The sequence below is a fragment of the Anastrepha obliqua genome, chromosome 1 (assembly GCF_027943255.1).
Source record: "Anastrepha obliqua isolate idAnaObli1 chromosome 1, idAnaObli1_1.0, whole genome shotgun sequence".
NCBI lineage: Eukaryota > Metazoa > Arthropoda > Insecta > Diptera > Tephritidae > Anastrepha > Anastrepha obliqua.
In genome coordinates, this window is record NC_072892.1 from 156,270,821 (window position 1) to 156,289,564 (window position 18,744).

Genomic DNA, 18,744 nt, shown 5'->3' on the forward strand with positions numbered 1-18,744 from the left:
AAAACTGGGACCCCTGACCTTTGTCCCCCATTACAATTTTTATATAAAATAATTTGTAGCCCTTTATTTTACTTACCATAAAACTCTTGGTGCGCTTTGGCCCCTCCTTGCCTAGTGTCTTGCGCAATAGCTTAACCGATGGCATTATATTGAATGGAGGCGGCACAGTGCCACCATCCTCGAAATAGCTCATCCACAGCTGAGAGCGTGCGAATTTCCATTCTACATCTGCGCGTTCCGAAATAATTTGATATGAATTGGACATCATAGCGATGAGCATGTTGAGGAGCACAATAATGTTGATCACCGAGTATGAGCCGAACATGAGTAATGCCCAGAAGCGGGTGAAGCTCTTGATGCCAGCCAAATCGAATGACACTAAATCGACTAAGCCGAAGGAAGCCCAAAAGAGTGACTGTGAGGTTTCGAAGAGACTGAAAAAAAGTTTGGTATTTAAGTTTGCTGATTTTCATTGTATTTAAAAAGCAGTCAATTTGAAAAGCATTGTAAATATTTAGAATTTTCTTAATTGCTAAAATATTTAACTTTTTCCCGCTCTTACTTTGAAAATCGTCGCCAAATAGTACAGGCTTTTTCTTGGTCATCGAAGTCTGCCACATCTGGATGCAAATGGTAGCATTTGTTCTTCTCCAATTCAGCATAGTACCACAGCAGTTGGTTGAGTCCACAACCGAAAGCAAACAATACCAAAGTGTAGATGAAGAAGAATTTTATGATATCGATTATCATCCGGCCCAAAGAAACTTGCAATGGTCCCAAATGTGGATTGATGGAGAAGATGTGCACCAACTTCAAATACGAGAAGACCATACCGGCAGCAAAAGCGCCTTCAGAAAGCAACATCGGATCAAAGGGATGCCAGTGTTCGCGTGGAAAGTATGGATCGATGCCGCGATACCACAAATCGCGCTGTAATAGCGGAAATATATAAATGAAAATAACGGAATTATGAATGAATTGTTTTGAAAAAATATATGTTGAGGGTAGTCGCACACATCTAAATATCATTATTTTTGCTATTTTATAAAAGCTTAAAGAACAAATTGCACTGAAGAACTGAACTTTTTTCCAATAAAATAAAGTATGCGCAGTGGGTACCACAAAAAGTCTATACGAGGGGTGCCTTTTATATGTCGGGATTAGAGAACAAAAACAAATTTTAATCATCGAAAATCACTTCATTGTTTTTCAAAATGTTCTCCATAAAGGTCTAGACACTTTTGCATGCGTTTGAACCAATTGTCGAAGCACTTTTGCCACTCTGAATGAGGTACCTCCAAAACATGCATTCTGAATGCCGCAACCGCTTCTTCAGGTGTCAAAAAACGTTGACCTCTCAGTTTGTTTTTTACGTACGGGAATAAAAAGAAGTCATTCGGTGCCAAGTCAGGACTATACGGCGGATGACCCATTAATTCGATGTATTGGGTGCTCAAAAATGCAGTTGCTTGAGCCGATGTGTGAGAGCCCGCATTGTCCTGGTGAAGAGTGATCCGTCTTTGGCGATTGGTTTTCCTAATTTTTTGGAAGACAACTGGCAAACAAATGGTTGTGTACCACTCAGAATTTACTGTTCTGCGTTGTTCTAGTGGTACGGTTGCGACATGTCCAGTTTTTCCGCAAAAACAGGCGACCATTTGCTTGGAAGTGCTTCGTGCGCGAACAACTTTTGTTGGATTTGGCTCATCTTGAAACACCCATACAGTCGACTGCTGTTTACTATCGGGCTCATACGCGTAAATCCATGATTCATCACCCATCACGATGTCATAGACGTGTTTCGAAGCCCCGCGATCATATTTTTTGAGCATTTCCTTCGACCAATGGACACGAGCCTTTTTTTGAGCGATTGACAAATTGTGTGGGATCCAACGCGAACAAATTTTTTTGACAGTCAAATGTTTATGCAATATTGAATGTATGCTGGTCCCACTAATGCCTAAGATTGTCTCAATCTCACGATAGGTCACATGACGATCTTGCAATATCAGTTCGCGCACAGCATCAATGGTTTTCGGAACAACAACTGATTTTGGACGACCTTCACGAAATTCGTTTTGGAGTGAACTACGACCACGATTGAGTTCACCATACCATCGATAAACACTGGTCCTTGATGGAGCTTCATCGCCAAAAAATGAATTAAGTTCATCCATGCAATGTTGCTGAGTTAATCGACGTCGAAAGTTGTAAAAAATAATCGCACGAAAATGTTCATGATTTAATTCCATTTTTGGACCGAGATGAATCTTTTAAGTTACTGTAAACAACACAAATAGCGCTGGTATTTCAAAACGTTCTGAGTACGTAAAAGCCAAAAAATGTCAAACTTTGCGATGCAGCTGTCAGTTGCCAGATTTCAACACCAGGGTTGCCAAATCCCGACAAATAAAAGGCACCCCTCATATTTGTTAAGGCACAAAGAAAGCAAGCATCCGTTTTAGTAGCTTTCATTCTCTTTCGCTTCATATTTATATTAATATCATAATGAAAGCAAGTAAAAACAATTTTTGGAAAATTTACTTCTTTGAAATTTCAAAGTCCTATACAAAATTTGAAGCAATCAGCAACATAGCTCTTAACAGTGAAACTAACTTCGAAGTGGGCAGCACAACAACCAGCAGCAAAATAGCAACAACGTCTTGTCTTTGTTTAGCGTAGATCAGGGATCAGGTAACATAAGCTAAACAAAACCAAGGGTAGAGATGGCATACAGCCAGAACTACTTATCGCCAACCCGCAAATTTCAGCGGAAATTCTGCATCCCCACATCATCGCTGTCCGGGACAATGATAAGCTGTCTTCGTCCTGAACAAAAGGCATCATCGTGAAGCTGCCCTACAAAGGCAATTTGCGTGACTGCGCTAACTGGCGAGGAATAACCCTGCTAAACACCACCTACATAATTCTAGCCACGATGATACAAGGCAGACTCCAATTTATCAAACGTTTCTTAAGGAGCGAACAAGCTGAATTTCGCCCTCACACTCTTTCGCATCATAGTAGAGCAATTAATTGAGTGGAGCTCCCCGCTCTAAAGCTGCTCGTCGACTTCAAGAAGGCATTTGACACAATCAACCTAGACTCAATATGGCTAGCGCTGACTAGAAAAATTATCCGCCTCATCGGGGCCTTTTACGAGAACTATGAGCTGGCGATGCTTCATAACGGCAACATCCGTGACTTTCTGACAAAGCAAGGGCGGTATTCGGGCGAATGCATACAATATGTGCGAGTTTTCATATCTCCAGGCGCACTATACTGCGATTTTTCAGCTCTTGTCTGAAATTAGTATTGTTGTATGGAAGCGAAATATGGCTGGTCTCTAACACCATCACACAGAGACTACAATCTTTCATCAACAGAATATTCTGGCCAAACAACATCAGTAACGACGCACTGTGGAGATTGACGAACGAGGGACCCATCCTTAGACAAATCAAGCGCAGAAAGTAGCGATGAATAGGTCACACATTGAGAAAACCACCAGATAGCATCACCAGATTGGCACTGGATTGGAACCCGAAAGGTAGCAGAGTTCGCGGTCGACCAAAAAACACTTGGAGAAAGTCGATGTTGCGCGAACTAGCAGATGCTGACATCATATGGGACGGCCCAAAAACAACAACCCAGAGCCTTTTTCGATTGAAGAGTCTTGTCAAGGATATAATTAAAATAAAAAATAATAATTTATGAGAAACTGAAAAACTGAGTATACAGAATTACTTTAGTTTCGTGTTCATATGAAATTTTTCCCTAGAAAATAAAAAAAATATATTTATTTCCTCACCGTGTTTTACAGCGTTGTGCGATTTTTACATACTACTGTGTCCAAAAAATAAGGTGACATTTGATTTTAAACTGCGCGCTTTGAAGGATTAGGAGAATTCTTTTTTTTTTTAGGTTGGTAGTACTGTGAGTGACATCTATGTCAAATTTCATGTGAAATATTCATTTACTGTTTGAGATACGCGTCGTTTTGTGAGCTGCTAAAAGTGAGTTTCTCGTTTTTTGCAATGTCGAAATTTGTTGAGCAAAGAATTTGCATTAAATTTTGTTTGCGGAATCAATTTTCGGATACGTTGAGGATGGTGCAGAAAGCCTTTGGTGATGAGGCTATGTCTAAAAAAAATGTTTACAAGTGGTATAGTGAGTTCCAAGCCGGTCGTGAAAGTGTCGAAGACGAAGAGCGTCCTGGGCGACCATCAACCTCAACTGACGAAGCTCACGTCCAACAAATCAAAGATTTGGTGTTGAAAAACCGTCGATTAACGATTAGAGACCTTGCTGATGATGTTGGCATATCGAAAGGCTCAGTCAATACCATTTTGAAGGATGTTTTGGGCCTCAAGCGCGTCAAATCTCGACTGGTACCGAAAACATTGAATTTTTTGGACTCGTAATTCGTGATCATTTCATCAAAAACTCAACCCATATCGTTCCGCAACCACCGTATTCACCTGATCTGGCACCGTGCGACTTCTGGCTGTTCAGCAGGCTCAAAAGACCGCTCCGGGGACACCGTTTTGACACGATAGAGGAGATTCAAGCCGCAACGAAGACGGAACTGAAGGCCATCCCGGAAAGTGACTACAACCAGTGTTTCGAAAATTGGAAAAAACGTTGGCATAAGTGCATTGTGTCGGGAGGGGATTACTTTGAAGGGGATGAAATTGATTTGGAAGAATAAATAAAGAATTTTCAAAATAAATACAATGTCACCTTATTTTTTGGACACAGAGTATGTGATGATAACCAGAATTTTTAAATTAATTTTGTTGTATGAAGTCACCCCATGGACCGAAAACTATGCACTGTATTGGGTTTTCGAAGGGGTTTGAGAGCTCATAAAAACAAGATTTAATGCTTCACTCTTAGCATAATATTCCTTCAGAGTTGCCAAATAGCTACATTTTGAAAATTCCTAGTGAAAATATTTAGGCATAAGTCAGAGGTTTGTCAACAGAACCATTTATTCGATGCTGAGCGACAAAACGGTCACGGCAAGGCAGAGTGGTATCTCTCTTCAAATGCAGGCGAATAAGAGTACTCTTCATAAGGATAGTCTCCCAACTTTACGCTTCCCGTTTTTTTCAAGAATTTATTAGACAAAAAGGGCTTGTCAGGGAGAAATATCTACGCAAATGCATTAATTGTTAGGAAAGGGTGTTTGAGTATGTAGCTTACCTCATGCAGTAATACCTAAATTTGGTCAACAAATGGGTTACTCACTGCAGACATCTCATTTATTTTGTTTTATTGGATTTGTCAAAATCTAAGTCCATTTCATTGAAATGCACAAAAACCAGAGCATTTATGCCGCAGCTTAAAAAAAATCAACTTTAGGCATTTATTACTTTGTTGGGCTAATTTGGATCCGCTCTTTAAGTATCTCCGTTTTGAGATGAAATTTGTTGTGGATGTCATATTTGTCTACCAAACCGACCACAAATTTTCGATGACGTTCAAATCCGTTCGATGACGTGCAGGAGTTTCCATAATGTGGGGACAATTATATTATAGGTACATTAGCCATGTTTATATTATCTGTAACTTGTGCTAAGGGTCGTTATCTTGATGAAAGCGAAAGTCATCTTCAATTTGTAATTTTCTGGCGCTTTGAATCAAATTTTCTTGTAGAAGTTGTAAACAAACTTTCATTGTTTCTTCGATAAGGGCCAAATTTCGAACTCTATTTGGAGTTTGAGATCTGTATTTGTCCCGCGCCATATAAAAGGTTACCATCTGGTCTAAATAAGTTCTACTCATGACATACCTCGTCTGCAAAAAGTACGGCCCTGCAAAATTCTGCGGTTCTATTTAGATGATCACGCACAAACTGCAATCTCTTACTTCTATTCCTTGCACTTACGAAAGACTTATTACAGGTTATTCTATCATTTACATTTGCTGCCCTCAGTACGCGGTCCCATGGCTAATAAAAGAAATAGCGCACATAAAATTTAATATTACTTTATGACAAACTACCTCTACAAACACTTGCATTCCAAAAATACAATCTCATTTGTGGAAACTTGCGCCTGAAATAGCGATAGTTTTAACTGTATCATTTAAGTTGCGGTGGGAGTTCTCTGATGTTTTTTTTTCATTGCATATAAATGAGTGGACATTTTTGTACTTTATGTTGAGAAATGAAGTAAAACAAAATAAATAACGTATTGGATGCCCTGTTCTTCCATTTAAACCAAATATTGTGAAAAAAACAAAAAAATCCTGACTTATTGATTAGTTTTGGCAACTTTTTTGTTTTTTTATTTAATTTGAACTTTTTTTTGATGAATATACTACTGTGGGCAAAGTTTCAGCGCCGTTGCTTGATTTTTGTAAAAGTTACGTCGTCTTGAGTAAATCTACCTCTGCACGTGTTTTCGATTTTTTTAAATTGTAAAAATGGAATTTGAAATTGAAGCAACGAGTTTGTATTGAATTCTGCGTTAAAAATGGGCTCAACAATGCGACAACCTTAAAACTGTTGGAGAACTATTTCGGTAATGATACTCTAAAGAAAACAGTGGGATGAATTCTTCAAAGGAGACCGTGGCGAGGATGTCGAATATAGTGGCAGGCCATTAACGACGAAAACTGATGAAACCATCAATAAAGTGAAAGAAAAGTTGACCAATATCCGCAAATTAAACATCAGTGAGCTGGCAGAAGTTTACAAAATTGCTTATGAACCCGTTTAGTGCGTTATAGTTCATGATTTGGGTTTGCGCCGTGTTGCCGCCGCAAAGTTGATACCAAAGGACCTGAATTTCATGCAAAAACGGGATAGCAATGATATCGGCAAAGACAAAATTTCTAAGGCTGAGTTCGACCCAACAACAGTATTACTCGAAACGTGAGGCTTATGAGCACGACATGCAATCTAGATATCAGGCGAGTCAGTGGAGAAGATCAGAAAACCACATCATTTGCAGTGTAACAAAAAAATCGATGCTCACTGTTTTTGTTAATTATCGATTATAACGGTATTGCACACCTCGAATTTTTGCCAAGAAACCAGACAGCTAATGAGGACTATTATTTGGGCATTATGAGACGTCTTATCGTTTAAATGAAGCATTTCGTGAAAAAACTCGTGGATTTTGCAACCACTACAGACAACCCATTTTAACAGCCATAAAGATGTACTAAAAAATCAGAGATGATTCTTATGGCTATACCGAAAATAGAGTTCCAGAAATGTTTCGAAAGCAAAATCAAACGCTGGGGAATAAAATTGTATTTCGAAATTTCTGAATATATTCCGGGAACTTTTTGATCAAGATGGTATTTAATTTTATGTACGATATACCACTGTGGGCAAAAAGTAAGGTGAATTTGGTTGTAAAATGAAAAATCTTTATTTATTCTTGTAAATCAATTTCATCCCCTTCAAAATAATCCCCTCTCGATGAAATACACTTATGCCAACGATTTTTCCAATCCCCGAAACATGCCAAATAGTCCATTTACGGTATAGCCATCAGCACCTTCTTCGATTCAGCTTTTATCTCCTCAATCGACTCGAAACGCGTTCCCCGGAGTGATCTCTTGAGCCAGAAGTCACACGGAGCCAAATCAGGCGAATACGGTGGTTGCGGAACGATATGCGTGGAATTTTTGGCGAAATGGTCACGAAGGACGAGTGCAGTGTGAGACGGTGCATTATCGTAATGCAAAAACCCAAGAGTTGTTGGCTCATAATTCTGGTCTTTTTAGACGAATTGCTTCACGTAAACGACGCATAACGCTCAAATAATATTCCTTTTTAACAGTTTGGCAAGGTGGAAGGAATTCATAGTGCATCACACCACGAAAATCGAAAAAAACTGTCATCATGACCTTTATTTTTGAACGACTTTGACGTGCTCTTTTCGGTCTGGCCTCACCTTTAGCACGATATTCGCTTGATTGGTCGGTTGTTTCAGGGTCGTAAGCATAAATCCAAGTCTCATCTCCCGTAATGATGCATTTGAGCTTGTCCTGATAGTCTGAAAGCATTGTTTCACACACATCAACGCGACGACATTTTTCCAAGAAATTAAGAATTTTCGATACCAAACGAGATTTGACTTTTCGTAGGCCAAAACGGTCTTTCAAAATGGTTTTTACAGATACTTCTGATACTCCGATCATATAAGTAAGGTCTTTAACAGTCAACCGACGATTTTTGAGCAGTAACTCTTTCACTTTATTGACGTGTTGGTCATCTGTTGACGTCGATGGTCGTCCGGAGCGCTCCAAGTCATCAACACGTTCTCGACCCCCTTTGAAGTCTTTGTACCACTTATAAACATTTTTCTGCGACATGGTGGAGTCACCAAATGCTTTCTGCATGCTAAACGTTTCCGCAGCCAAAATTTCATTCCGCAAACAAAATTTGATGGCACTTCTCTGCTCAATCAAATCAGACATTGTAAAAATCGTTTGGTAAACACAAGCGTAAATATATTACTGATAATGACATTCACATGAAAGTTGGCCCAGATGTTATCAACAGTGCTGCCAACTCACGAAAAAAATAACTATAGCCAAATTTTAATCCCGCGAAGTTTGACAAATAAATTCACCTTACTTTTTGCCCACAGTAGTATATTTCATTCTCCTACAAAAACCACATGAATCCAAGTCTTCATTTTTGTGTAGACTTAAAAAAAATCGGCCGCCGTAGCCGAATGGGTTGGTGCGTGATCACCATTCGGGATTCACTGAGAGGTCGTTGGTTCGAGTCTCGGTAAAAGTAAAATTAATAAAAACATTTTTCTAATAGCGGTCGCTTCTCGGCAGGCAATGGCAAACCTCCGAGTGTATTTCTGCCATGAAAAAGCTCCTCATAAAAATATCTGCCGTTCAGAGTCGGCTTGAAACTGTAGGTCCCTCCATTTGTGGAACAACATCAAGACGCACACCACAAATAGGAGGAGGAGCTCGGCCAAACACCAGAATAATTGGCGCGTACTATTTATTTATTTTTATTTAAAAAAAAATCAACAAATTTTTAGACTTTTTGATTAACATTTTTTGAAAATTTCCAAGAGCGTTCTTGTGTACTCTCTCCATAACATATACCCGATATTTTTCAGAAAAAAAAACGTTTTTAAGTCAAAGCGATTTTTAAGCCACTTGAAAATTGCTCATAATTATACAAAACTCGGTGAGTTATAAAACCGCAAACTCGAAATTTTTGTAATACTCTTATTAACTTAATTTAATTTGTTACATTTTTTTTGTTCCAGTTTTGCAACTTTTTAATCAATTCCAGTGCTGTAGTAATTTAACTGTATATTGCGTGTACAAAGTTAATCATCCTATCTGGAGACACTTGCGAACTAGACAGCTGCAGTAGAAAACGAGACAAGCAATGGAGCGCATAAAACTCAAAATAAAGATTCTCGTCCCTCAAAATTATTTTTTTATTTACTAAAGGTTAGGTTTCTAAATACGTTGCTTCACTTGTTCCCTAGCGATCTGGCTGGCAAAGCGATTGCAGCGAAAGCAGCGACACGCATGAATGCTATATCGAAATGGAATAAGTATCTTGGCCATTCGGCCATACAGAACAGGAACACTGTTATCTCTTCCGACATAGACTATCATGTAGGTCTTCCATCACCACCCTTGCTATTCTCCTGTTCACTCCCAACCAGGGAAGAATGGAAGACAAATCTTACCGAAATCGATGGCCCTCTGATTATATATACAGATTGTTCAAAACAAGACGGAAAAGTGGGATTTGGAATCTTTTCCAATTCCCCTCACATCAATCTATCATTAAGATTACCCGACTACTGTAGTGTATTCCAAGCGGAAGTATGCGCTATCTAGTATGCTGCGAAAACTCTCTTAGAAAATAGAATATCACTAGAGAATATCCGCTTTTTCACCGACAGTCAAGCGGCCGTTCGAGCACTCAGCTCCTCTTATACCCACTCAGATGTGGTTCGATCCTGTCTCTTATCTCTTAACGAGATAAGCGTTTAGAATTCTGTCCAAGTTATTTCGATACCGGCTCACAGTGGATTCGAAGGTAACTGCAAAGCTGACGAGCTCGCAAGAGCTGGAGCTGCGCAATCAAATGTGAGTAACTTATCCACAATCCACATTCCGCTCTCAACATGTAAAATGCTCATCGATCGAGAATTTCACAGCATTCCTGATCGGAGGTGGCGAGTGGAAACTACTTGCGTTACGACCAGACAAATCTGGCCATCCTACAATCTGAAACAGACAAAAACTCTTATAAGTCTTTCGAAACACGAACTAAGGCATATAATATCTCTTATCACCGGCCACTGCCTTTTGGGCACTCACGCACGTCGGCTCGGGGTTCCTCAAAACGACCTGTGCAGATACTGCGAGGACGAAGATGAGGAAGTATCGAGCAGACATTTGATGTGCAGTTGTCCCGGTCTAGCCAGAAGTCGACTCGCTCTTCTAGGCTCTCCAACAATTGACAATCTTTCAGTACTCTCGGACGTGAAAATCGAATCTCTCATCAAATTCTCGAAACGAATTAATATCTTTGACGAAAATCTACAATAAAAATCTCGGTTAGGTGGGGAAATCATATAACATAATGAGCTCTAGGGCAACACAACGGACCCAACGTGCGGTCTATGTGGCACTCCGATGCGGGGTCACCCTTAAACCAACCAACCAACCAAAGGTTAGATCAACCCGGTTGGCATTAAGCCACGCATATACCTTTTGGTCCCTAGCGATAACAGATGTAGACTGACCTCTATTAAGAAAATCTAGGCAGACAAAGAAGGTCCTCGAAAGTTTCCTCTGTATCCTCTCAGCATTTCCCAAATTTGTCCTTCCTAGCAATCCCTATCTTGTAAGCGTGGGCAGGCAATAGATTATGTCCTGTTAGCATATCTGTAATAGGTCTGCAGTCCTTTCGCTGGAGCGAAAATACGAATTGAGTCCGTTTTTTGTCGTTAGTTCTACATATGACTTTTGCTGTTTTGCATGTGGTCAGATTAGTTCACCTAGCATGCGCTTGGTTTTTCATGCAGTTGTCCATTTCATTGCATTTTATATTTAACGGGTTTTGTATGTCATTTGCTTGTTCAAAAGGTAGGTTAACATCACTTTTAGCTAGCTCATCTACAATTTAGTTTTCCATAATGCCTTTGTGACCAGGCACCCAATAGATGTGCAGCTTTTTATTTGCGGCTAGCATTTTCCTGCTCCGGTGGACATTTTTGGACTTAATACAATTTGAGGTTATTGCTTTTATTGCTGCTTGACTGTCCACGTAAATTTTAATCACCGAGTTATTTTCAGTTTTCGCGTAGTCTAGCCGCGGAGGCTTTTCCTACAGCAAAAACTTTACTGAACTTTATTAAAAAATTATTCAAACAAAATATTGGAAGATGAATATTACGCTATTTGGTGGCGGTAAAGTGATCATCTAAATGAGTGTTGAGCGAAAATTAAAAAGAAATTTGTATAACAATGGCAAATCCTTTCAAAACGCCAAGCAAGCAAATGACTCAAAAAATAATGAAATTCTGTACTAACATGCACTATAATCCATGCAGTGGCTCTACAGAGTATCCACGTAACATAGAACATATTCGATACGAAGTCGACAATATTCCAAAGGTCCATAATATACTCGAACAATCCATCGGAATAAAGTGTTTTCAGTTCGCCAAAGACCAAACCTTGAAATAGTGATAATAGTTTGATCGAAATTAGCATTTATACAAAGTTTATATTTCATTCTCGCTTTACTGGCAATATAGGTGATGATGCCCAATTCAATGGGTCCCGGCAGCGAACCACGCTCGTGCTTACGCCAATCTTCCAACATGGCCAACATCCAAGGAAATGCCAAAAGCTCGAAGGCGAGATCAACCACACGCAATGAAGCTGCACCCAAAAGCACTGCAAAACGACACATTTAATAACCACAAATATATTAATTCGCAACTTCTGCGCTTCAAAAACTACACCCCTTCGGACTTACTCAAAAAGAACATATACGAACAGGAGTGCGATATAAATTTCACAAATGGCTTCCTCATGAATTTGCCTGCATCAGAGTCCGGCGCCAGCAGATAGTTCATACTGTTAATGGGAAACATAGTGCCCAACTTCACTACGTCCATGATCTGTTGAGAGGCTTGTTTGCGCCTAAAACCAGGCAATCCCTCATACCAAATGGCCGCCAACAGCTGTTGCACATTCGGATGTGCCACAAACTATGGTGGTTGAAGTTGTGCGAGACAAGTAGGAGATTAAGAAGGAAGAAAAGAAGAACAAGAAAAGTGCAAATTTAATTTATTTACCCAAAACAGATGCATAACCAACTCGGAGTGCATTGATATAGCGCACACACATACACACACACTTACCGCCTTCTGTTTGTAGCGTATGGCCAATTTTAGGCGCTCCAAAGTTTGTCGCTGCCCCGGCATCCAAATGTCAGTTGTCGGCTCGTGATTGAAGTTAAGCATTACCTCCAGTTCGGTTGAAGTGCGCGCGTGATCCAATAATGATGAGACAAATTCTTGCACGCCTACACGCATTTCCTATGGATGAAAAAGTACAAAAATAAAAAAACGGCGCACATTACATACACACCCACACATTTTCTATGTACAAATAATACTACAACTACAAATATCAGCATGCGTGTGTGTGTGTGTGTAGGTTCGTAAAAAGCGTCTAAACAAATCAAACAATAGTCAAAGCCTTCCCATTTTGTCAACCTTAGTGCGCATTAGTGGTAATCTTATTTTTGGATTGCCTTTTTGTTTTTTAGCTGTTTGCTTTGTAGTAATGCTTTTTTCTCGTTTTTGTTTGTTTTTTCCATTTCATTCCTTTACTTTTTTCCTCTCTCTCGCTCCTCATAAAATTTACTACATTTAATGCATCCTTTACCGTATATTCCGCTCTGAATTCCGATTCCATCGCCTGCAATCGCTTCAATTCCCATGAGAGTTCAAAGGCCGTCAAGACGGGATCGCGCGAGCTGAGCGCTATCAGTGAGCTGGCGGAGAGCGCGCGGTAGGCGTTGATGCGCGATTGGGAGTGCCGCAGTGAGTCGGTTTCTTGGGAGGTGACGCACTCATCGCAACCGCATCTGTGGAAGGAAAGTTGTAAGTAATAAATATTTTGAATAGGTATGGCAAAATAGTGTTCTTAGTTTTGTCTGATTTCGATTTGCGTAGTGTGTAGCCCCATGGTTAAAATTTTTAAATAGTTATATAATTACTTTTAGGGATGAAACGACACATAAAATCGCAAGACACTTAACGCTGAGAAATCAAATAAATGTAAGAGTTTTACGTGTAATGCAGCGACGATAATTTTTTTAATATTTTTAAACCTCTACGGCAGGCGCCAGAGTCGAATAGGTTTGTACGTGCTTACCATTCGGGAGTGCGTAGGTTCAAACCTCCCTGAAGTACCAAAATGAAGAAAAAGTTTTTCTAATAACACTCGCTTCTCATGGAAAATATCTGCCGTTGGGAGCGGTTCCTTCATTTTGTGGAACAACATCAACTCGCACATCACAGGAGGAAGAGCTCGGCCAAAGATCCAAAAGAGTGTAAGCGCAAATTAAATATGTATATATGTACATATCTTTCAATCTGTCTCCGTCACAGAAGTAAATATTTACTCCGTTAGCGAAGCGGCAATTACGGTCATAGGCTCGATGATGGTGCCCTCGAAAGTGGTCGAGATATGTATGTCTTTTCTTTCGTTGACATCCGAACTCTTCTATGGTAGGTTCAACTGTGTATCTGTTCATAGTGATATTGGAGGAAACCGCTAGACGGATGAGCTAGCTAGGCAGAAGACCTGCGAGGAAATTTCCGCGCAAAGTGAGAGAATTGGGATCTCCTTGACCGCCACTGATCTTCCCCTGGAAAGGGGTTCAGTAAATACTAGACAAGTACAAAAACTTGTAAGGGTGCGAGATCCTTCTGGTTACGGGCGATTTGGAGGCGCTCGAGGGAGCTTCGCAGTTTAATAAAGCTTCAGGTCTCGAATTTTGTAGGTACTTTTAGCGGGCATTGCTTGCGAGGTATGCATACCATGAGTCTCGACAATACTTCGAGTTCCTATTTTTGGCAGCTGTCTGAAGAATGAGGTGCAACCATCTCAGCATCTACTCCTTAGATGTTCTGCTCGCGCGAGTAAAAGATTTAAGCATCTTGGCTTTCACTTCTTTGTTGCGCCTGCATATTAGCTACCAAATGAACTTCACCAGTAGCATGAAGCGGTTAACATAACCGTCATTCACTCACTCTTTGGTCATTATACACACCACCACTTGCGCCCTCCGTCCTGTTCTTTCCCTCCTTTTTCCTTTGCAATAGTATCATAAGGGATGCATTTGATTTTTTCGCCCAAGTGGGTCCTCCCTCCGGATAACCATTTAATTTAATCTAACTAAACCCACTACCTCTTATAAAGATGATGTAGAGCCTTGAGTGCCACCGAACTGTAGCTTAGAATGAGAATTAGCATATTCCGGAAATATCTGTCTTAGTTCATCACTGGACCTAGACAGATGGCATACGTCTCCGCTTTGAAGATGCTTGCAAAACTACCCATCGGAACAGAGTGCTTGATTTTGGAGCCGTTAGTTCAGTTTATTTCTGAATTTCTTCTCGAATTTGATGACTTTAGTGATATCTTCTCTGGGTAGCTAGGTCAGTAGGAGCTACAGTCTCAGAAATTCCATGTTGTTAGATGACATAACTTTTCTTCTCCCGAAGCCTTCCCTGGTAATATTCGGCAGGGTACGTTTGGCTGATTGCTGAGTAACTATACGAAGCGGTGCCAGCCCAAGCATCACACGCCTGCGATGCACACGCATGCTGAGCGCTGAAGCTTAGTTAGTGCTGCCCGCACTGTAGAGGGAGTGGCTCTCGATGCTCAAGCGACCGCTCCGTATGTTACCATTGGTCTTATTGGTTAAATTTATGAAGAAAATGTACTGCCGTGCCTCCATATAAATTATGGAACAATGAACACGAGGATGTGCTAACATTTTTAGAAAGCCTTTAGAAAGTACTTCAACATGCTTTGCACAATAGATATCTTTTGGTCGCAGTGCGCAGTGACCTACTCATAATAATAATAATATGGGTAATTGAATTCTAGCAATAAAGTACGCTGTAGTATCTTTTCTCAATAACTTAGTTTTTTTTCATTTTTAAATATTGAAAGATTTTATTTGCAGCCAAATTTTATAAGTTGAGTTCTTGAAAACCAACCAGGTCCACCGACAGCGACATAAGAAAAATTTTCATGCTTCAAAGGTTATGTTGTGCATCTGGTGAGATCAGCAGGGTGTCATCGGTTATGAACTCCTTAAACCCTCTTAAACTATCACTGCTGATCATTATCGACTGCAGCTAATGCGTTTGAAACGAGCTCTCAGAAAGGCGCCGGGAATGGGACGGTAGACATGACAAACTGATTTTGCTGCATGACAACGCCAGGCCAAACGCTGCTAAATCGATCCAGAAATATTTAAAGCTCTTGCCTCACCCACCGTATTCCCCAGACATTGCACGTTCGGATTACCATCTGTTCCGATCAATGCAGTCAGCCCCTGTTGGAGAGCGGTTCACCTCTTACGAGAGCATCGCAAACTGGGCTCAATGAATGGATCAAGTCAAAAAAACTCGAATTTTTCGTCAGAGGAATTCGTATGTTACCTGAAAGATGGAGTAAAGTTATAGCTTCCAATGGCACCTATGTACTTCACATAATTTATGTATTATTTAATTTTTTAAATAATTCGTAGCTTTGGCTAAGAGGGGACGGAAACTTACTCCCATACCCAATAAATAATTCAATGATTCAAAATAATACTCAATTAAATTTATCAGGGCATAAGTGCGAGTTTATCTGGTATAAAAACTGACCTAATCATATTTGTGTAATTTTGGACAGATCTCTGCTGAAATTTTCAACATACACACGCACAGGTATACATGTACAAAGCATACATATACATACACATACGTACATAGATGCATCGATGAGATATGCACACCAGCGCAAGCAACGCTCACCTTTACTGTTTACGATGCGAGTTGCGTTAAAGAGGTGCGCTGTGGAATACTCAACGCTAATATAAGCAGTAACCATCAATTGTGGTAGCCCACATAAATTCGCACTATTTCAACATCATGTTATGTGGCATGCAACACGAAACAGATGACGGCAATAACATCTACAATATTGCAAAAATAATGCAAATTCGTTGAAAATCACGTAAGTATTCGCCTACTAATGGTGGGCTGTGCGACGGGTGCGGTGCTTGAGTGCAGGGACAGCACAAATAAGGAAACGTGCCAAAAGCGAGCAATTTCGGCTATAAGAATTGTGAGCGATAGCAGCAACAATAGCAAAAACTAACAACTACTCGCATTCGACATTTGATGAACCTGTTTGAATGTGAGTATGGGTGTACTAGTTTGTGTGTGCGTGTGTATGTATGTGTGTCAATATGTATGTAGGTGTGCATGTATAATTATAGGAGGCGTGTGTGCTTGGGCGTGTGCTCTCGAAAGTGCTTGCTCGAAAAGGCGGGCTGGCTTATGCGTTACGTCAAAATGGGTCAATAATGGCAGTTGAACAAAAAACGAAACAAAAAAAACAAACCAAGTTCTAACGGAGGTGCGAACTAACCCCTTGATTATTGACAACTGCTAAGCTGCAGCGGATTACAGGTATACCTACCTGGGTTGTGTAATGCTAATATACTCTTTTCTATGTTGGTGTGTGTATGTATGTGTGCGTGCGTATGATTAGCTTTACTCACTTCACGTCATGCGGCATGGGCAGCGTTGCACCCCGATCCAATAAGATTTTAAGTATCTCGTAATTGTTGCGATGAGCTGCCAATATTAATGGCGTGATATCCGGCGTAAATGTCGACTTAGAACGGTCAACAGACTCCCAGCTCTGCAACGGGCAAAATTTAAAATTATATATGAATTAATTATGTATATGTAGGAATTACAAAAGTATGAAAATATTTGCCTAAAATTTCGACCAACATCAAAATTCACTAAAACTGTTTTACGTTGGTGTGAGGGCGTGTGTGTGCGTGTGTATGAGTGGGTGTGTGCTGGGGATGTCAATTAATTCGATTTTTACGATACCGATATTTTCCTGACTCAGTTATTGCAATTCCGAGACCCCGTGAGTAGTCTCTGAATTTGGGTACTCATTATTTTCCAACAGCTTAACTCGAAAACACAAAGACACCTAAGCCAAAACGTGTGATTTAAGCCTCAATGCGGCCAAGACGAAACTATTGTTTTTGTTTTGTCGAGACAGACTAGCAAGTACAGTACTCAGATACAATTAAGTCCATTGCACTGCACTCGGGTTCCCCTTTTCATTTTCTTCAAATCTACTCGACCTCCGAAGAAATCTGAGTAGATCTTGTGGTGCCAAGGAGCCAAGATGGTCGCTTCTTAACACATCAGTGCGAAAGACCTCAAACTTGATTCGAGCGAAAGCTGGGCAGACACACAGGAAGTGGCCCGCTATCGCATCCTCCTCTCCACAAACTGGGCAGAGTGCACAGTCTGAGATGTCTAACTTTTCCATGTGCTTTGCCCATAGAAAGTTGCGTGTCATCAGTCCAACCAGCCGCCTACAGTCCTCTCTGCTCAGTGACAGGAGGAGTAGCGATAGTCTCTGAGCCTGCCAAGCTCGCTTGTGGCTTAGGGTAACTCGTTTGCTAACCGTGGCTTTGATGGCTGCAGAAGGCAGTGGCGGAACGGGCTACAGTCCAAGAAAGTTGGCCTCAGTGCCCTTTCTGTCTAAAGAGTCCGAGATCTCGTTACCCGCAATACCCACGTGTCCCCGGACCCATGTTAGCATCAGGCTTTTATGTCTACCGACATAGTTCAGCCTGGATTTACAGGACTCGACTACCCTTGAAGTGGGTGGGTTGCTTACTGTTGCCGACCGGTGACGAGGCGCGCTACCTTGGTCTAACCCTTGACAGGACAATTTCATGGAAGCTGAATTTTCAGGACAGAGTAAAGAAGGCTGCCACGTCGCTCTACTCATGTACAAAAATTCAAGTTTAAAATGAGGCTTAGCTCCGCTTAGCCTCACTGGACCAATTATGACCTACGGATTTCTGGTCTGCTGGTCAATCTTTAATAAGAAAACGTCAAGAGGCTAGATAGTATTCAAAGTGCGGATAGCCTCAGTATTGCTGGGGCGCTCAGAACAACGCAAACTACGGCTTTAAATGTTATGCTGCATTTATTGCCGATTGACTTTTATTGCGGGTAACTAGCCGCCAAAGCGGGGCTAAGATTGAGGGAAACATCGATACTCAAGTCAAACAACTGTTACAATAACAAACAACCAGGAACACTCGAGCAGACTTGGGATGTTGCCGGGTATTTCTAACACCACTGACTTTTGTGACTTGATGAATACATACCTAGACAGGCCTACAATCCATTTTCCGTCCAGAGGAGACTGGCAAAATGGTGTAATAAATAATATAAACGGGGTCAAGGGAATATACACCGATGGCTAAAAGCTCAATGAATAAGTGGGAGGTAGTGTATTCTCCGAAATTATAGGCACCGATATATCCCTTCGGTTGCCTCATCATTGCAGCGTATTCCAAGCTGAAATCTTGGATATCTCACAAAGCTTTTTAGCGTTAAAAAGAAGCTTAGGCCCAGTCAGAGAAATCTT

At 40.7% G+C, this 18,744-nt stretch overlaps 1 protein-coding gene across 2 annotated transcripts in view; it reads right to left on the reverse strand.

Annotated features, from left to right (window-relative positions):
* Window positions 1–18,744, reverse strand: part of LOC129239392 (transient receptor potential protein) — a 41,114-nt gene that overhangs the window by 2,881 nt on the left and 19,489 nt on the right. For both annotated transcript variants that reach the window (XM_054874968.1, XM_054874890.1), the window contains exons 4-11: window positions 16,832–16,974; window positions 12,925–13,126; window positions 12,396–12,572; window positions 12,008–12,242; window positions 11,773–11,925; window positions 11,557–11,702; window positions 563–930; window positions 77–434 (exon numbers count right to left, since the gene is read on the reverse strand). In XM_054874968.1, coding sequence (XP_054730943.1) covers window positions 77–434; window positions 563–930; window positions 11,557–11,702; window positions 11,773–11,925; window positions 12,008–12,242; window positions 12,396–12,572; window positions 12,925–13,126; window positions 16,832–16,974 — 1,782 coding nt within the window. The remainder of the gene's footprint in view (window positions 1–76; window positions 435–562; window positions 931–11,556; window positions 11,703–11,772; window positions 11,926–12,007; window positions 12,243–12,395; window positions 12,573–12,924; window positions 13,127–16,831; window positions 16,975–18,744) is intronic.